The 20,559-nt window shown below is 44.4% G+C and overlaps 1 protein-coding gene across 4 annotated transcripts in view; it reads left to right on the top strand.

The window, feature by feature from the left end:
• Positions 1-20,559, top strand: part of PTBP1 (polypyrimidine tract binding protein 1) — a 33,463-nt gene that overhangs the window by 9,752 nt on the left and 3,152 nt on the right. For 3 of the 4 annotated variants that reach the window (XM_054050105.1, XM_054050108.1, XM_054050107.1), the window contains 12 exons: positions 6,980-7,055; positions 8,032-8,204; positions 9,208-9,354; positions 10,123-10,293; positions 11,678-11,788; positions 12,772-12,946; positions 13,947-14,036; positions 15,290-15,432; positions 18,073-18,106; positions 18,612-18,704; positions 19,210-19,426; positions 19,673-19,750. In XM_054050105.1, coding sequence (XP_053906080.1) covers positions 6,980-7,055; positions 8,032-8,204; positions 9,208-9,354; positions 10,123-10,293; positions 11,678-11,788; positions 12,772-12,946; positions 13,947-14,036; positions 15,290-15,432; positions 18,073-18,106; positions 18,612-18,704; positions 19,210-19,426; positions 19,673-19,750 — 1,508 coding nt within the window. The remainder of the gene's footprint in view (positions 1-6,979; positions 7,056-8,031; positions 8,205-9,207; positions 9,355-10,122; positions 10,294-11,677; positions 11,789-12,771; positions 12,947-13,946; positions 14,037-15,289; positions 15,433-18,072; positions 18,107-18,611; positions 18,705-19,209; positions 19,427-19,672; positions 19,751-20,559) is intronic. The other variant, XM_009570504.2, reaches the window with a different exon arrangement.

The raw sequence follows: 20,559 nt of genomic DNA, 5'->3' as shown, positions 1-20,559 counted from the left end.
CACGTTTGTTGTCATCTTGCACTGGCAAGAAGGGTTTAATTTCACGTTCTGCGTGGTTCTGGTGTAGGTGTTTTCCAAGCTCTGTATGAAAACTTGTCGAACGCTGTGCCAAGCTCAGCAAGTGAGATCGCCAACACACAAGGTAATGGGTGCTCAGTGTTTACCACAGCAGATTGTGGTTCTTGCACAACTGTAGTTTAGATGAGGCTGGATTAGTGCGCAGTTCCTTCTGAACCTATGCTCATTTTGCCCTTTTTTACAGGTTTGCTCAGAGTGTTCTTACCTGGGCTCCCTTTTTCCAGTGCGACTGATCTGCAGTATTTCTTTCTGATAGTGTTTGAGCTTTACCAAGGGTTTGTCTGCTCCGCTGCAATGATTTGTAAAGCTCAAGGCTGACTACGAGTTAAGTTTCAGCTTGGGAATGGCATATCGTAAAGCCTGGGTGTGTGCTGCCCTACAAAGCCAGAATGACTGCATTACTGCAGGACTCCGGGTTGAGGAATTTTGGGCTGTTTGAAATGGCCACACCTTGTATTTGCTCACAGGGCAGATTTGTTTCCCAGGGTGTCTCCATAGTAGCAAAGAGTGCAAAAGAAACTCAGGGAGAGGCTGGTGGGATGAGTGGGTTGAGGATCCGGCTTCTCTCTAAAGCTGCTGTGTGCGTGAGCTCATGATGCATCTTATTGCAAAACCTCCAGTCGGGTTGTGTGAGCAATCACTTTAATGTAGAACTGAGGTTTCCAGTGTCCTTCAGGAACTCAAACATCTGCTGCAGACTGTAGCAGTAGCGCCGGCTGTTGTGAGCTCTTGTGGTAGTGTATATGGTAGGAGGAGAGTTTTCCTGAGCACTGAATTCTTTGCAGTGCTCTGACCAACTAACCCAGTTTCAAGGGTGCTGAAAATGTCTGCGTACCCAGTATACTGTTGGGAATCTTAGTAGGAAGTTTACCATGTTGGCTGTCTTGTAAAGGTATCGGACTAAATCTTGCACAGAGGAGTGTGAGGTTCTAACAACTTAAAAAGCCCGAGTTGGGAGCTGATGGGTGTTCACTGGCCCTGGCTGAACAGAGCGTAGTTTAAAAGTACGTGCTCTACACCTGCCAGGTTGGTCAGTGCCTCTTCTGCAGGTTCTCTGCATCGATGTAATATACTAGGTTGGATTTAATTTAATAAATGACCTGGGGCACAAGGAGCAGTTTGAACTAAGTTGATACCCGCTCCACTACTTCTGGTTCTGCTCAGATGATGAACTGTGTCTCAGAGGGGCAGTGGAGCAGTGAGGAACACTTGAGTGTCCTGCTGCTTTCAGAGTGCATGGACAGTGCTGGCCCACATTGCTTTTGCAGCCACCTCGGAGGCTGACGCCTTCTGGAGCTTGAAGTTATTTTGAGGCGGATCTTGACTTTCCAGCTTCCCTAGGGCTGGAGGAGGCTGCAGTTGTGGTGTGTTCTGCAGAGGTACTGTCACAAAAAAAAAGTTGACTCACACTTTCTATTTGTGACCCAAATGGGAATGCTTGTTTTCCCACTGTTCCACCTTTAAATGGCTGAATCATTGTTGGAGGCAGGAGGGTGACACAAGGGGTTAAGAGAAGTGAACCTTGCTGGAAGCGAGTCTTCTGGGGGAGACAACGGAAACTGGCAGCCTTCATAAGAGTTTAAATTTGGTTTCTTTCCTGTCTCTTGAATCCCTCAGCAAAAAAAATGCTGGAATGTAACATGAGTGTGAATGATGATGTCATCAGCTTGGATTTCTCTTATTAGTTTCTTTGCAAAGTGACTTGAGCTGTGAACTGAAGTATCGAAGTACATTCCTCTGCTCCTCTGGGATTGACCTCATCCAGAGTCCTTGAACCAGACTTCAGAGGCTCTCCTGTTCTGTGCTCAAAGGCATTTTTTTGCTTCTTTGATCAGAGCAAAGGGTTTGTGTGATCTCCTCTGTTATCTGTGTTGCTTTGTCTGCACGATACTGTGGGGGTCTCTTACTCGGTCCAAAATCTCGTTAAAGGCATAGGGAGAGTAAGTAGAAGAGCGATGCTGGCATGGTCTGGCTGGGCAGAGCTACAGTATTCCTGACAGAGGGGTTTTATCTGAACTTGAGAAAAGCAGACAGAGGACTTGAGACAACACAGAGTTTATTTTCAGAGGGGAATTTTCCAGGAACAGCTGCGTTACCTGCTTGGCTTTTTGTAGACGCCTGTTAGCTGATGGACCTTGCCTCTTAAATCTGCCCCTTCCCTTACAAGAAGGGGAGGGATTCCACTAGCCTTAGTCTGTTTAAAAATTGAGAGCAGTGTAAAGTGCTCTGTATCCAAAGGCAGAGAACCCTGCTGCGGCATAGGATTCCCTCAGAGAGCCAGGGAAAGAAACAGGGTTTTGTAGGTCTTGGGCTTGGTGAGCCTGCAGCATGCTGGCCCTTCCTGTACTGGTCCTCTTCCTCCCCAGACATCCTGCCTTTTTGCCCTTGCTTTACTTTTGCTTTCTGCCTGTAACTGGGCACTTTCTGGAAGTTGATTCCTATTGCCTGTTTGTCCTGAAATGGACATTTTTGTGGTTCTTTTGGTATTTGTTTCCAGCCTTTTGCACAGGCAGAATGCAGCTAATTTATTGTAATCCATTAGAAATAATAAGTGACTGGATCTTAAGCAGGTAAAGAATTGTGTCGGGTGGCTGAGAATTCTTGTAGCGCTTCTCGGTGTGCGAGTAGAAGCTGAGACCATCTCTGGTTTCATCCAGACTATGGTAGAGTTTGGGGAAAATCCTAGTGACAATCAGACCATTTGTGGTTTTCAGATGAAGGAGCAATTACTTTTTAAGCTGTGGAAGCTGAGACAAATTAAAAATTCTTAGAACTTACTTGCTAAAACTATAAAGCTAAAAAGGCTTCGAGTTTGGGGCATGGTCAGAAAGATAATGCGGAAAAATATGGAATATTAGAATTCTACCTTGCAGCCTTCCTCTAACTCAGAAAGGGAACTAATGCAGTATTGATAGCAAGACTGTGGAACATGGAGCGTTCTGTGGTTTTGTGTTATTAAATTACTGCAGCTTGAGCAGAGGACCTTCTGTAGCCAGGAGCGTCGCCAACAAAAGGAAGCTGCTGTCACAGAAACGTGCCCAGGCAACGTGTGGCCAGTGATTGTGGTGGTGGAAACAGCCTCACCCTGCTCTGGGTACAGTCTGACAGGGCTGCTTTGGTGGTTTTCTGTGAACAGGCAGAGGAGGTTTGTTAGTTCAGATGAAGGATTTGTTGTGGAGCAGTGTTCCTGGTTAGTGCACTGTTACTTCTGTTCATCTTGTTGTAAAAATACCAGCTGCGAAAGAACTGGCTAAACAGAAATGTCAGCGTAAACGAATGCCTTTGCGAGCAGGAATGGGATCTTCAGAGTCTGAGGAACTGGCTTGAAGGAAGCACTGCACAGCTGGGCCTCTCTGAGGTAGTTGCAGTAAAGTACTACCCGGTGGATATCTTGTTGATGAGAAGCTCTTCTAAACAAAACCCAGGCTTGCTTTGGCTCTTCTGGTTCTGCTGGATTAGGATAATCGGTATGGAGCATTTGAATTTATAACGTCATTTTAAAGCATATTCATAGCTTCTAACATGTACAGAAGAAAAGATGGTCTGGGAAGTGATGAGGGGCAGCCCCTGCAAGCACAAAGACAGCTGATACAGGCGCTGCTGAAGATCCCAATGCTGAATGTGGATTAATGGAGCACTCGTGTTCACTTTGCCTCAGGTTGGGTCATTCCAAAAAGCAGCCATCAACAGAGGTTTCTTGTGTTATCAGAAATCAGGAGGAGGAACAAGCACTGTTGGAAAGTCATGGTTGATGCGGCTTCCTGCTGTTGGAGCTTGCTTGCCAGCCAGCTCTGTGTCAATGTGGGGATGGCAGCACCCTGGAACCAGTAACTCCTTGGCGCATAGTGTGTGCTCCTCCTGGCTTTGCACTTCAAAAGCCGTTCTTTTAAAGTGAGTCTGTGGAATAATTTTGGTATAACTGCACAACACTGTATTTACTGCCTGTCTTTCCTTGTGTAGAGAAAAGGCCTTGGAATAATTGTAGTTTTCAGACTGCTTCAATCTTCCCCCTTCGTTTGCATGTACTTCCAGCTGGGAAGCTTACAAATTGAGTGCTGCTTCTTTTGATGTCGAACAATCATCCCCCTCTGCCTCCTGGCTCTGGTCACAGCGGGCAGCACAGACTGTCTCCAAGATAAGAGGGGAGTGGATTTGAAATTGCGCTTTCGTTAAAGAAACCTCACCATGTGGAAATGAGCAGCCATGAGCATTCCTTGTCAGAGTGCCCCGCAAGTGAATTTTCAAATATGTGAGAAAATGTTTATTTTAAACAAGCCATTAGGAAAGTTAAAGTCAGGGAATTTAGATTCTTTCCGTAATAGTATAAACGTTTGTTTTTTCAGTTTGTAGTTTCTCAGCGTTGCCTCCATGAAAGCCAAATATGTGGCTTGTTCTCCTGTTGTTTCCATGATGGATTGCAAGGGCTGCCCAAGCATGCTTGCACAGATGCGTTGATTCCTACTGGGAATGCTGGAGTTCGTGTGTTCAGACATACACGTTATTTAAGACCACTTTCGAAGAAGTCCAAGGCCCATTAGGACCTGATGCGAGGGGTTTTATGAAACCAGTAACCTCTTGTCTGCATTGGGTGGGCTTTTGTTTACCAGTGGGTGGCTGTGTAAGTGGCTACTGGATGTATCCCAGGCCATGGAAGGTAAAGCTGTACCTGTAGTTTCGGCAGCAGTTCTGTGACATGAGTGTTTTTACAGTAAACTGGTGGGTTTTTTTAGCCTTGGAATTATGCATTAATTTGAATCACCAAAGGATGGGAATCGCAGACCTCCCAGACTAGCTTGCCTCTTGCTGTGCTGGGGAAATCCAAGTGCTAATTAGCACTGCTGTTAAAAGGCCTATTTGGAATTATTACACCCTGTCAGAAGGAGGAGGCTATGCTGGGTGCCTGGGAGCCTCTGTGGAACCTGGTCAGCACTGCAGGTGACCAGCAGCAGCACACGAACTGTGGTTTGGAACCTGGCCTAACTGGTTGGATCCAGGACATCAAAGTCCTTGGAGCCTGTCTTTGAAGAACTGGCAGTGAGTAGTCAAACGAGAAATTCAGGATTTGAGGGGGGGAAAACTAAAAAACCAGCCCTCTTGTCTGTAATTCGGCATTGTGGGGCTCTGGTGTGACCTACTTTTGCAGGCTGTGTGCTGGGGAAGTGAGCAGGGAGCTTTTGTTGTCGTGCAGATACTGTTTCTGCAGGTGCCCCCAGATCTAGGGCATGGTGGAGGATAGAGTTTCTGGTGGCCATGAGGCAAAGCAGGGTACCTTTCCATGGAGAAAGGTGGGAGCTGGCCAAGGCAGGGATGAGCTCGGTTCTTATTTTCTGGTGATGAAAGCCTTTTTAGCGTGGCATTGCTGAGCAAGAGGAATGCAGAAAATCATGAGAAATTGCTGTTAGATTTCTACTGCCACACTTACTAACAGTGGGACTTGAGATCTTCGATGTAACTTATTTGAAATTAAGCCATCCTGACTAAGCTCTATGATATGTATAAAAAGTTGATTGTGTTAAGAAGTCCATTTGTAGTCTTATTTGCTTTTGTCGTTGTTTTTCCTGCCTCCTGCTTGGGTTGGGCTGGTCTTGGTCTGCTGGGATGATTTGGGTGGCTTTACAGGGAGCGCAGTCATGAATTGAAACACGCAGTGTTCCGTTCCATAGATGCGTTCAGCTCTTTTTGCAGGGAATGGAGGAGAAGTGCCAGGCTCCTGCTTGTGCAAATAAATGGAATTATACCTGCAGCTACTAAAACGCCTAGAATTAAATATGTTTCTGCAGTTTGGCAATGCCAGTTGGTTTAGGTTGTCTGAGTCTGGTCAGAATTAGGCTTAGAATTTTTGTCAATTGTTTTCTTCCTTCCATGGAGTGAAAAGGCACTGTGCTGCCAGAAGAAAAGTCAAAGGATCAGGGTATTGGGATTGTCTGTAGTACTTGCAGCTTCATGTTTTGCAAGTAGTTGTGCCAACTTTAATGTCAAACAACTTCAAGTGCGGAAGGCAGTTGAGGATGGGATTGCAAGGGTTTTGTACTTGGGTTTCTGTGCTGTAGAAAGCTCGTCTGTCTCTTGCTTTGCTGAGATTTGATGGTGCTGCTGTCCTGGAAGTTGTTACTGCTATTCTGGAGGCTGTGGCTAGAAGGCAGACCAGTGGTCAGATTATTTTGTGCTATAATCGAAATTGTTGTATGCGAACCCATCTCTGCTGTAAAATTTGAAAAGTAGCTTTTTGCTTGTAACTTTTTATTCCTGCTCTGCCTTTTTTTTTTTTTTTTTTTTTTTTTTATTAAGGAGGGAGGAGAAGAGATCCGTTTCTTTCAGGTCTCAGTTTCTCCAGGTTGTATCTAATGCTTGTAACCATAAAATACACATCTCTGGTTCATAATTGCCAAGTCATACACCAACAGTTCTGGCTACCCTCTGATAAGTTGTCTTTTGCTTAAGATACTCCTGGTATCTGCCTTCTCAATCAGGGCCTAGAGGCCAATCTATTTTGCAGTTCCCGGTCAACTACAGTGTTGTTCTAGTGTGAGATAAAGGAAGGAAAATCTTGTCTGATAGGAGTAGTCAGAAATCCATTTCGTTAGATACGATGGGAAAACGTGACTATCAAAGGACAACACTGCGTTTAGTGGCTTCAGACAATTCAGTGGTGCTTCATCTTCTGGACTGCTAATGCTTAGCTGAAAAGAGATATTGGGTAGTGCTACTCCATTACTAAATTGGATCTTACTTATATTTAATTTATGGTGGAGGTGAGGCACCCTGACCACTGTCAGTTTATTTTCACTTACACTTCTGTTCAGCTTCTTTACACCTTAATCTCAATTGTTCTGCTTTAGGATTACCTGAATAGAATTGAGTAAAAATGCTGTCAGTTTACCTTTCATCTTTTCTTTTTCAGCGGGGACCTGACGAGCTTTTCACTCCTTGTGTTACTAACGGACCCTTTATGATGAACAACAACTCTTCTTCTACAGGTAATATTGCCTATAAAATGAATAGCAATTGATGAGTGTTGCAAATACTGTGAGGAGGTCTGGTTTTCCCCAAGTAGTCTTCATTTTAAAATCTCTTCATTTTTAGTACTTACTGAGCCTTTTGTAGGACAGTGCTGAATAAACTTCTGCCCCTGTCCCCTTGAAATGTTATTAGACTGAATAAAATTGTTGCAGGACAGTTGCTAAGAGACTTTTACAGAATTAGAACATGCAGGTTTTGCTGTAAACTGTCGTAATTAAAGCACAGTTGTATTTCACAGGAGGCTGTTTTAGCTGTATGTAGTATTTTGCTAGTTTAGGAGCAAACTACACCATCTAGAGGTTAGTAATCCCACCCAAACCAGTATCCTTGGGTGCTCAGTCCAGAATTTTGCCCTGTGTGCTTGTCAGTGCGTTAAACTGCCTTACTGTGAGCTACTCTTGTCTTGTCCCTTTGTCTTCTGGCTGAGGCCTCTCTTATCAGCTGTACCAGCTCACACCTTTGGTGCTGTGCTGCTGGTGGACTTGGCCATGTGTATGATCCAGCCAATCTAGAATGACGTTTTGCTTTGTGTTTGATTTAATATCACTTGCTTAAAGATGTCCCTTTCAAACTGCTCCATTTCCAAGAGTACCAGTCAAAGCGAAAAGGAATAAAGTAGGAACAAAGCAGCAGTCTAGAATTAGTGGTTCACACCTTCACAAAGTAGTAATGTGGGTGGTGTGTGCTGTAAACAAGCTGTGAAACAGCCCCCAGAGAGTTGATTCCATCACAGTGGCATTCTGCTGTGTTGCTTGCATAGTGCAGTTTGAAAAAGAGTAAAGCCGTGTGTCTTCAGACCAGTTAAATTAGACTATGGAATTTCTCTGTAATGGAGTAATAACCAGATGGCGGAGCACAAACTGTATGTAAAAAGCTGTAAGTGTGTGCATGTTCAAACCCACTCTAACAAGCAGGAACTTTTGGTTTTTACAGCTAATGGAAACGACAGCAAAAAATTCAAAGGTGATATCAGAACTGCTGGGGTCCCATCCCGAGTAATCCACGTCCGTAAGCTCCCCAGTGATGTCACAGAGGCAGAGGTTATTTCTTTGGGTTTACCTTTTGGCAAGGTCACCAATCTTCTTATGCTGAAAGGCAAAAATCAGGTATTGTCTCCATAATTGAATGCAGGGATTATGTCAAAGGCTTGATGAGTTTGTCATCAATAAACCAGTTGGAAGCTGTTTAAACTATTGTCGCATATTAGGAGTCAATGACTTCTGCCTACTATTATTTTACTTTTCCATGGTTATCCTCTGAGCTTTGGAAAACACTATTTTCAGACTGTACGAGGAGTTAAGTCTGTAATTATAGGTTGTCACTTATAATTAGCATTATGCCTGGTTTTTAAATTACAGACCAAGTAAATTATTTGGACAGCAGTGACATGAGTTGGCCTTTTTCACAGTTGAGTAACCTTTGCATATTAAGGCCACCTTTACAGATACAATAAATTAGCTGGGTAAAGCTAAAACACTCTTGGGTAACACAGGAGGTGTGTGCTAATTAGTAACTAAAATTGTCTTGCAAATTAAGGAGTAAAAAAGCAAACCAACTTTAATCATTGCTTAAAATATGATGTCTTTAATCTTAATTATGAAAGTGTCCCTCTGATACATTGCATGGTGTGATTAGATGTAAGTACTTTATGTAATGTCTTGCTACAGTACCTTATGATTTTGTTTTAAGTAGAGGAGACCACAAAGGGGCAGAGCAGTGAACGGGCTTCCTGCTCCATCGGGAAGTATGAGAAGCTGCTTAACAGGAGCAATGTAAAGAATCTGGGTTATTGCAGTGTTCTTGCAGATGCTTGTCACTGCTAGTTTCCTCAGTACGTGTAGCATGGAGATCTTGCGATGAGACTGAAATGTTATGTACATTAAGTCAGTCTGCAGTGATGATCCTCGTGTGTTCTATTTAAGAACCAGCTGCAGGCAGTTCTGTGTATGAAAACCCGGATGTGAATGCAATTGTGAGAATCAAACGCAGTTACAGTTCAACGGGAAGTTGCTCCTAAAGTTATCAATCAAGTGATTGCTATTGAATGTTAATGCTGTCTCAGTGTGAGCTTCTTGATAACATGTTGCTGTTGGGTTGACTTCTGTGCAGGCTTTCATAGAGATGAACACTGAGGAGGCAGCCAACACCATGGTAAACTACTACACCACAGTCACTCCAGTCCTGCGCAGGCAGCCCATCTACATTCAGTTCTCCAACCACAAGGAGCTTAAGACAGACAACTCTCCAAACCAAGCAGTTAGTTTGCTCTTTATGTTATCATTGCTGGTGGGAGGGACAGAGTTTGGGTTTGCGTTGCTGGTGTAGGCCTGGGAGGGTTTTGAGACTTGGTTTCACTATCAAAGTGCTCAGTGGAGCAGACTAGTTCTGGCTTATGGAGTAAGGGCTGATGCAATAGCTGTTATCCAAAGTCTCAGCAGACTGCGAAATGAACTGCTAAAACCACCTTAATGCTAAAACCACCTTAATGGAGAGGAAGGTGCAATAGTGAGGAGGGGATCATGAGAAGCTGTGTTCTAGCGTTCCGGAGTTAGAAACAGTATCTGAACTTATCAAAGGCTTGATGGAACATTTAGTGCTTTAAGATATTTTGTGTCTAATACTTGAAAGTTGTCTAGAAAATGTAGCACTACTGGGGCAAAACTCATCTACAGTAGCATCCAGTCTGCCATGGGCAGCACTTGAGCACAGCAGCTCCTCAGGCTTTGCCTGGGCTGTGTAGAGTTTGGGCCAGATACACTCTGCATAGAGTAGAAAATTACCCTTTTTGGCTCAGCAGCTCTTGGGAATCTTTCTGGACAGGAACACTGGAAAGTTGTTTGGGGTGGATGGTTTCTGTTGTCTGTGTTTAAAACGTGCTGAAGTCCTTGCATCCCCAGCCTTAGGAATAGCAAACTGCTACCTGTTGAGTTCTGGTAGTGGTTTGCAGACGGGCAGCTCAAGAGGAGCTGGATGTGTACTTCAGCAAGCAGGCATGTCGATCTAACAGAGTGTTTGGTTCCACAGCGCGCCCAAGCAGCTCTGCAAGCAGTGAACACCATTCAGGCAGGAAACCTTGCGCTGCCAGACGCTGCTGCAGCAGTAGATGCAGGAATGGCAATGGCTGGCCAGAGCCCTGTTCTGAGGATCATTGTTGAGAATCTCTTCTATCCTGTCACTCTAGATGTTCTACATCAGGTAAAACACATCTCCATAACTTCTCAGTCATTGTCCTGGAGGAAAGAGTGGCAGCAAAGAGTGAATTGTTTTAGTTTCAGTGTCTATATTCTGATGGCACGTGGTTTTATCTGCATAACTCACGTTTTGAACATAGCTGTCAAATTTCTACTTTCTGGAGACTGACACAAGATTCTTCTATTTTTGGTCACAACCTGGCCAGACTTTAATTTCCAGAAATGTACTTACTGGTCCATTTTAGTTGGATTACAGTCTGGTACAAGGCAAGGGACAAATATTTATGTCTTCAAGACTGCTTTTCAAGTTCAGTTCAGGGTTTAGCAGAAGGAGCTGCTAACCTGGCCTTGAGGAAGGGTAGGGGAGGTAAATAGTGTCTAGGAGTCATTTAGGCAGTAGCCTGTTTGGAAAGCTCCTGCTGTGATTGCTTAACTTAATCTTCGTGTTTCAAATGCAAGCATGATTGCATTTATGAATCCCTGAAATTTTTGGAAAAGTTCCAGTTTGTGAAGGTGTCTGTGAATCTTTCTGTGTAAGAATTCATAACAAAAAACCAAACTTTATTAAGGGGGCAGTTCAGTCACCCTCATATTGGCCTAGTCTGGTCCCATGGTGAAGGTTGGTGGAGGGGATTCTCCCTCTCTTCTCTGTTGTCGTGAGACCCACATGGAATCCTGTGTCCAGTTCTGTAGTCCTCAGCACAGGAAGGACATGGAGCTGTTGGAGCGAGTGCAGTGGAGGCTACGGAGATGATCCAAGGGCTGGAGAACCTCTACTACAAGGACAGACTGAGAGAGTTGGGGTTGTTCAGCCTGGAGAAGAGAAGGCTGCAGGGAGACCTTAGAGCAGCCCCCAGTACTGAAAGGGGACTCCATGTAGTGATAGGATGAGGGGGAATGGTTTTAATTTGGAAGGGGAAGATTTAGATTAGACCTTAGGAAGAAATTCTTTACAATGAGGGTGGGGAGGCCCTGGCCCAGTGGTGGCTGTCCCATCCCTGGAGGTGTTCAAGGCCAGGTTGGATGGGGCTTTGAGCAGCCTTGTCCAGTGGAAGGTGTCCCTGCCTGTGGCGAGTTGGAACTGGATGGGCTTTAAGGTCCCTTCCAATCCAAACCATTCCATGATTCTGTGAATGTTCCTGTATAAGAATTCATTATAAACAGAAACTTTATTAAGGGGGCAGTGCAGTCACCCTGGTATTTTCCCAGTCTGGTGCCGCGGCACAAGTTAAGTAGTGCCCATGGTAGAGTTTAAAACCTGGAATTTCTAACTTGGAAAGCCCACAAGGTGAAAGGATAACTTTTGTTATTTCTCCTTCTAGTAATGGAGGTCAGTATGAAATGAACTTACTGGAAATGAGATAAGATGTGCAAATATTGTCTTGCAGATTTTTTCCAAATTTGGGACAGTCCTGAAAATAATTACGTTCACGAAGAACAATCAGTTTCAGGCCCTGTTGCAATATGCTGACCCAATGAGCGCTCAGCATGCCAAACTGGTGAGTATGGTGCTTGCAGCGCTAAACACTTAAATGATTTTAACGTTTAGGCTTGCTTTTGTTAGTCTAGGGTCAATGTTAGAAACTCACGGTTTAGAGGTTTTGGTGGTCATGTGAGGTTTGTGTGAGCACTGCCCTGGCAGAGAAGGATCTGGAGGTGTTGGTTGACAGCCAGCTGAACACGAGCCAGCAGTGGCCCAGGTGGCCAAGAATGCCAGTTGCGTCTTGGCTTGTATCAGAAAGAGTGTGGCCAACAGGACCAGAAATGTGATTGTGTCCCTGTACTCAGCACTGGTGAAGCTGCACCTCGAATACTTTAATTCAGTTTTGAGACCCTCACAGCAAGGACATTGAGGGGCTGGGGCGTGTCTGGGAAAGGAGAACAGAGCTGGGGAAGGGCATGGAGAACAGGGATTATGAGAGGTGGCTGAGGGCCCTGGGGTTGTTTAGCCTGAAGAAAGGAAGCTGAGGAGAGACACCATCACTGTCTGCAACTGCCTGAAAGGAGGTTGTAGCAAGGTGGGTGTTGGTCTTCTCTCACAAGTGATGAGAGGAAACGGCCTGAAGTTGCACCAGGGGAAATTTAAGTTGGATATTAGAAAAAATTTCTTCACTGAAAGGTTTTCTCGAGCATAGGCAGAGGCTGCTGCCCAGGGATGTGGTTTTCACCATGCCTGGAGGTACTTAAAAGATGGATAGATGAGGTGTTCGGGGAGTCACAGGTAGTGGTTGGACTCAGTCTCAAAGGTCTTTTCCAACCAAGCAATCCTATGATCCCCTCTCTGAGTGGGAGGGAGTTTCCTCACCTAGAGCAGTGCGGCTGCCTTGGGTGAAGGGAATGAAATTGAGCTTTCCCTACACAAAGCAAGATACCTGCTCCATCTAAAGGGAATGCGCTGGTACCTGGGATGATCTTATTGTCTACTGTCTTCAGAGGCTGTTGCTGTGATGTTGGTGTAAATGCATCTTGTGTTTCCTTGCAGTCTTTGGATGGACAGAATATCTACAATGCTTGTTGTACACTGCGCATCGATTTCTCAAAGCTCACAAGTCTCAATGTAAAATACAACAACGATAAGAGCAGAGATTATACACGACCAGACCTCCCTTCTGGGGATAACCAGCCCGCCCTTGATCAGACCATGGCAGCTGCTTTTGGTGAGAGTTCTTGCAGTGGGGGCAGGACAGAGAGAACTCATTGATGTGTCAGCTAGGGAAGGGGAGGGGATGTAATCAGTGGGTGTGGTCATACAATGTTTTGGAATGCAATAGAACTAATGAGGAAAATTTGGGAACCACTGAATCCAGCTAGTGCAAAATGCAAGTAGGAGCGTGTGGATGTGGGCACGTGCTACTGCTTTGTGAGCTCTTCTCTGTTTGGGTGAGGACTTGAAAGGTTTTCCAGCTGTCTGTGCTTCGAGTGCCATCTGCTGTTTTGCCTACAATGCGGCCTCGGTAATAATTTGGGGTGTGGTAACCTATGCTTTGAAAACTGCATTGTGGTTAAGCAGTTACAGGAGCTGCTAGCTTATGTTCTGGTCTGCAGCCACATTCTAATAGCTGTTTGAGTGCTACAGAGTTTAAAGAGGAATATTTCTTGGAGTTTCTCGAAGTTCAGCATTGTTAGAGGCATTTCTGAATTGCTATTTATGTTTAGCTTTCACCAAATGCTTTTGTTGAAGAACAGAAAAAGATATTCCAGCTAAGTCTTAGGTTGAAAGAGTTGGGGTTGTTTAACCCAGAGAGGAGCTGCTCCAGGGGAGACCTCAGAGCAGCTTCCAGTACTGCAAAGGGGCCCCAGGAAAGCTGGGAGGGACTTTTTACAGGGTCATATAGTGATAGAATGAGGGAGAATGGCTTGAAACTAGAAGGGGGAAGATTCAGATTAGGCATTAGGAAGAAATTCTTTACTATGAGAGTGGGAAGGCCCTGGCCTGAGTTGCCCAGAGCAGTGGTGGCTGCCCCTTCCCTGGAGGTATTCAAGGCCAGGTTGGATGGAGCTTGGGGCAACTTGATCCAGTGGGAGGTGTCCCTGCCTGTGGCAGGGGGTTGGCACTGGTTGGGCTTTAAGGTCCCTTCCAGCCCAAACCATTCCATGATTCTAAGTCTAGGGTTTTCTTGCTCTTGGGTCTTCGTATAACATGTGTATCTTTCCCAGGTGCCCCAGGGATAATCCCAGCTCCTCCATATGCGGGGGCTGGCTTTCCTCCTACCTTTGCAATTCCTCAGGCTGCAGGTACTGTAATTCGTAAGTTGAGATTTTTTTTTTTTATCTAGGTTTTCCTCTTGCTGAAGAATCTTGATGTTTTAAAGCTAGTGCTGTTTTTGTTGGGGTTAGTCAAGCATTTAGGCACAGAAGGGAATGATGTTTAATACATCATCATAACCAGGAATGTGAGGGTGCAGCTGTAGCAGCTCTGGCTGGGCAATATCCCAGTGACAGGAGGAAAACAAGACTAGCGGGATGGGAGAGGCAGAAATGGTGGGTTTTAACAATGGGAGGAGGTGGGGAGTATTTCAAACTTTGTGTGGTAGCAGAAGCTGGGACCTCACTTTGACAGCCATAAACATGATCAAAAGCAAGGAACTTCAGTCCACTTTTTTTGAATAAAACTGGTGTTTAAACATGACCCTAATTACATCGCTGTTACAATTGCACTGCGAAGCTATCAGCTCATATTGCAGGTAACAAATTATTGCTGCTTGCAGTAGCTGAGCGCCTGGAGTAAGACCCTTAGTGTTTAAGTGCTGGACGCACCCATCGCAGTGCAAAACTAAACAATTTTTGCTTTGCATACTGAACGATGTTGACTTTCTTGTAACTTGGTGGAATTTCCTTGCTTATGACAAACAGGCACACATCAAACTGTTCAACCATTGATGTTTTGTTAATATCCTGTCCTCTTGGGGAACTAGACAGTGCCCCTTAGAGGAATAATTGCATTTAATTGACTCCTTGAACTTCAAAGCTCTTCCCTTTGGAGGGCTCATCCAGCGAGGTGCTGGCTGTTACTGTGAGCAACCTAGTAGTGATGCCTCTAGATAAATCTCTGTTCCTCCATTCAGGAAGGGATTAGCTAATGGTACCATCTGATACTGGATTGTTCTATGCATGGTTAAAGAATAAAGCATTTTTGGCATGCACTGTTTGGAAAGACCCTTGCAAATGCACTGTTTGTGATACCTTTCCTGCACCAACAGAGCTGAGGCTTTGAGCTGATTCCGCTGCTTGTGAAACACGCAAAGTGTTGTAGCCAACAAGATAGCGCTGAGAGGCACCTGATAAGCACCAGGCACTGCAAGAGCAAACACTATTGAGAATTGCACCGTTTCTGCAGCACCAGAATTGGAGGCTCCTTTTGCTCTTAGAACATGCGGTCGCTGTGGTTTCAGTGGTGCCTTTCCTGTAGCGGAAGGTGTGCTCTTCTCCCTTCTGGTGCAGCAAATCACTAGAGTACCTGCTGTGAATTTCTTTACTGGTTAATATTCTTTAATTTCCAGGCCTGACAGTTCCAAATGTTCATGGAGCACTAGCTCCTTTGGCTATCCCAGCAGCTGCAGCGGCTGCAGCAGGACGGATTGCCATTCCCGGCCTCGCTGGGGCAGGGAACTGCGTTCTGCTGGTTAGCAATCTGAATCCTGAGGTTAGTGGAGTCCTGACTTTACTTCTTTCTCCTTCCTGTTACCTCTGCTTTCACTTTCTGAACACAGATTGTGCTGAAACTCATTGAAAGTGAAATCCTACTGTATCCGAAAGGAAATGACAAAACTAGAGGAGCAGCTGACGTTCTCTGCCAGCTCTCAAACTCCAAGCAGCCCAGTACTCTAGTTGCTGAAGGGAAACGAGAAAGTCCATCTCCAATTAAAATCTTGCTCTTCTTTGGTTCAAAGCCAAGGATGCTGCCTGCCTGCTTTGGTCTCATAAAGACTACAGTGCCTGTCCCTTGCTCCCTCTTTGATTTGGAGTCTCCCTTGCCATTCCCATGGAATAGTCATTTGGGTCACAGGGTAGTCATGTCCATTCTTTCTTTTCCTTAGCATGTTCTAGATTTTAATGCATTAATTCAGAACTACAGAGAGAGTTCATTCTGGCCTTTGCTCTTTCTGTGTAGTGTCTGGAACCCTGCCAGCTTGACTTTGTACCTGTGCAGTATTTCCTCTGCCATGTGCTTGCACATTTTCCCTTTCCAAGATTCTTGGAAGTTGTTTTTTCCTTAGCTAAACCCCCTTAACAGCTCACAGTTTACATTTTCAATTCCACTTAAGTGAGTTGAACTGTTTGGGTTTCTTTCAAAAACAAAGCCAGTAATATTTGAACAAAAATCTTCTTTAATGAAAGACAGTGTCATGAGAGAATTTGATTTGGGTATTTTGGATTTTTCTGCAGTCAGCTTGTGGCTCCATGTTGGATTGAAAGTGTAGAATCTCGTAGTGTGCAGCAGTCTGAGCCTCTGCTGAAAACCCTTTTAACTGGTGGGACTGCGCACACAAGTTAATGCTCCTTTGCAAAGCTATAAAACTTACAAGCGGTGTCAGAGTAACCACAAAACCTCTTTGGCATCAAAGGGGAAGCCTGGATGTGATGAATGATCAAAATATTTAATTCCTGATGAGAGGAACCAATTGAATCGGTATTTCAGACTACTCTGTATCTGTCATTGCTCTTTTCTCCAGGGCATGAAATAATGGCAGGGACTGCGATACAGCTTTGGTTTGGATGAGTTGCTCTTTCTGCCTAGGAACTCCTCTGCCATTCCAGGAGCTGTTATCTCTGGCTCGGTCCCCATGACTTGCTGTTCAAACAGAAGTCTTAAATGTTTAAGAGCTGGCATCATTATCCTTGACCAGTGTGATGCTGCCAAGTGTGTTTCCTAGGGTGACTTTGCATTGTGTGGGTGGCAGGGCAGGACACAGGACTGTGCTGTACCCGTTTAATCTGCACGTGTTCACAGCTCTGAGTGGTGTCCGAAGGGTGCACACAGTTCCTGAAGCAGGAGCCACCAGTTATTTCATGCCTTGGGTTTTTTGATGAGCTCTTCGCTATCCATCCAGCTTATCTTTGGGCTAGAGAGACTTTGATACTTGTACTGAAGCTGTGAACTAACAGACCTGAAACTTTTTCCATTGCCTGTATAATCAGTGTTGTAGGAACTTACCTGTGCCACAACCAGTGAGTTAAGAGACAGTATTTCTCTGGAGTGACTACTCTGCCGTAGTGCATAAGGAGTACTCCACTTTTCCTTTCGATGAGGAGTGGAGGAAGGTGGTGTGTCTCAGCTTGCAGTGACTTTTGCTTTGAATGCAGACTCTGGCCTGCAAAATCTGTGGTGTCACTGGGAGCAGAGATGCTTTTCCTGCCTTGGTGGATATTTTGGATTTCTGTGTGATGGGATCAGCCACAGATGGAAGGGAATAGACTCCTGTCACAGATACAATATTGAGTCCCTTTATAGCAGACCTTTGAGGGTTTTTTTTTGTAGCGGCACAGCTGCTCATCCAGATAATCTTTTGCTTTAAAGGCTGTGATTGGTATCGAAATGGAACTTTGCTTATGTTGTTACAGCGAAGTGCTGCAGTATGGATTGCTTCCCATAGTCACTGATCCCAAAGCAGAAAATACAGCTTTATTTGGCTTGATTCATGAAGTCGTTTCTTCTAAGAGATTCTTGTAATCAGAGAAAACCTTCTCAGTCAAATTTTAGGAAACACCATTGCTGTTTAATTGGGATTTAAAGCCTGTAGAAGTCACTTGGGGATGATACTGTCTCTTACTTCTTTGTATATCTTAAGTAAAAATGCCTTTTCTTTATCATTGTGTTCCACTAGGTAAAACCTATTAACTGTTTCTGTAAACAAGTTATTGTATGTAGAATTCTATAAATCTGACTGATGGAACACTACATATTTCCTTATGTATTTACTGACCTGTGTTTTTTGCTACTTTTTTCTTTTCTCCCCATCCCTGAATTTTTTTTCTTCCCCTGATCCGGAATTTCTTTGCCAACTGACTGCACGGTACTTCTGCTTCCTGTTGTTGCTTGAAACAAAAAAAATATAAATATTCCCCTTCCAAAAAAAAAAAAAAAAAACCCTGCTCTTCGGAAACCAACCTGCCCTTCAATATTAACCATCTTGAAAACTTCATCATCCATCAACCAATTTCGCCATTTCCTGCGGGGACTCTGCCCTTCCTCGTTGTGGACGATTTGTGCAACCTCGCTCTCCCCTTCGATTCCTTACCTCTTCCCTGTCCCTCCGCTGCCTTGCTCTGCTGTTCTCTAAAGAGAGTTACACCCCAATGCCTCTTTATTCTTTTCGGTATGTTATTATTCACACTTTTTATTACCTTGTTTTTTCATTTATTTGAGATTTACTTTTTTTGATACTTCAAAAAATGTACAGTTTGCAGTTTGCCATTTTTTTGAATGCGTAATTTCATTTTGACGTTGTTTACTTAGTTTGCTATTTTAATTTAGTTTGCCTTTATTTTATGTTCAGTTATGCATGGTTTATTGCATTGCATGTCTTTTATAAGAGTTTTAAATTGTGATAGCATGCTAAATTGTCCAGTCTTCTGGCAGTAAGATTTTTTGCTTTTTGCTGAAACCCAGTATCTTTTCTTTAATGTATTGTTCCATTATTATTCTGCTGTATAAGAATTTCCCTTAATTAGAGCAGAATAAGTAACCATGGTTGGAATGAGATCAGTTCTGGTTGTGTATGAATGTTTTTGCTGTTGGATTGATTAGCTAATATTAAGTTGAATGAGACTTTATTTTTTTCCTGCTGCCTAAGACGATTCTTGTTTCCTCACTTTCTGAAGGAGTCTATGGTGACGTACAGAGGGTGAAGATTCTATTTAAAAAGAAAGAGAATGCCTTAGTGCAGATGACTGATGGGAACCAGGCCCAGCTTGGTAAGCAAGCTTACTAGTATCAGACTGTTGGCATTAAGACACCGGATGGATATTTAAAGCTTGAGTATCCATACTTTATTCTCTTCCCCCAAAAAAAGGCCCAAAACCTGAACTTGTCCATGCCTGCATATGTAGCGTGGATTTGGGGCAGCTCTGGAAAAGGTATGGATTGTTTGTGCACAATAATCTAGAGGAGATATAGAATAAACCGTACGATAAGGCAGAGTGACAGTGCCTGTTGTGCAGTCCTTGCAGGATGCAGCATCTGCCTAGCAGAGAATCGTAGAACAGTTTTGGTTGGAAGGGGCCTTAAAGCCCATCCAGTTTGCCCCCCCCCCCCCCCCCCCCCCCCCCCCCCCCGCCATGAGCAAGGACACTTCCCACTGTATGAGGCTGCTCAAGGCCACATCCAACAAGAGCACTAGGATGAAATGCTGGCTGTGACACGTGTGTCCAAATGAGACTGAAATGCCCTTGCAGTCAGCGTTATCTCTCCCCGTTGCAGCCATGAGCCATTTAAATGGTCAGAAGCTCCACGGGAAGCCAATCCGTATCACACTGTCCAAGCACAATATAGTGCAGCTTCCCCGCATGGGGCAGGAGGAGCGAGGTCTGACTAAGGACTACGGAAATTCTCCTCTGCATCGTTTCAAGAAACCAGGCTCCAAGAATTTCCAGAACATCTATCCTCCTTCTGCCACTCTTCATCTGTCCAATATTCCGTAAGTATCCGCATGGAGAGTTCCTACATGGCAGTGTATAAAAACGTTTGCAAATTTAGTGTAAGAGTAAATCTGGTTGGCATTTTGCTGCTAGCAGGAGGAGAGCTTGCCCACATTCCTGGTGTTCCTCAGGACCTTTCCAGTCCAAGAAGCTACTGGTAGAAAATTTAGAAAATGATCTGAGAAATGGTTTTTAGAAATTGAGTCTGTCGATGTTTGTATAAGTGGAAAAATTGTTTGTTTCAGACCTTCAATAACTGAAGAAGACCTCAAGATGTTATTTTCAAGCAATGGGGGGATGGTCAAAGGATTCAAATTCTTCCAGTAAGTGTTTTCTCTTAATGTCTGTCCATACACTGGGCTTTTCAGTATGAGAAGTGTAGAAGCACTTGGTTCTGATTGAATTGCAACTCAGGCTAAGAGAAAGGTGAGCAGAATCATCACTAATGTCCTATTTGTCTCTCTGGAATAAAGAACGCCAGAGCAACCCCGGGTTGAGTGCATGGCGAGTATGAGGTGATGAAGAAAGCTAAGGTATCAGAGTGAGGATATGTGTGTTTATTATACAGACGTACAAGGAATATACATATTTTTTTTTCATATACAAGGAAAGGATGTTGCGACTGAGTTAATTTTCTGCTGGCCATCTTGGGTGCTAGGTAAGAAAGCTTGCACCTCAAATACTGGCTTCAATTTTGAGCCCCTCACCAAAAGAAGGACATTGAGGGACTGGAGCGCATAGAGAGGAGGAGAAAGGAGCCGGGGAAGGGGCTGGAGAACAAGCATTGAGATGCAGCTGAGGGCCCTGGGGCTGTTTAGCCTGGGAGGAGGCTGAGGGGAGACCTCATTGCTCTGCAGCTTCTGGAAAGGAGATTGCAGCCAGGTGGGTGCTGGGCTCTTCTCCCAAGTAACAAATGATAGGACAAGAGGAAATGGTCTCAAGTTGCAGCAGGGAGGTTTAGATTGGTTATTAGGAAAAATTCTTCACCAAAAGGGTTCTCGGGCCCTGACAGAAGTTGCCCAGGGCAGTGGTGGAGTCGCCATCCCTTGAGGTGTTTAAAAGACAGTTAACGAGATACTCAAGGATATGATTTAGTAGTGAAACAGGTATAGTTGGACTCAATCTCAAAGGT

Source organism: Cuculus canorus, chromosome 27 (genome assembly GCF_017976375.1).
Source record: "Cuculus canorus isolate bCucCan1 chromosome 27, bCucCan1.pri, whole genome shotgun sequence".
Classification (NCBI taxonomy): Eukaryota; Metazoa; Chordata; class Aves; order Cuculiformes; family Cuculidae; genus Cuculus; species Cuculus canorus.
This window is presented reverse-complemented; position numbering and strand designations above follow the sequence as displayed.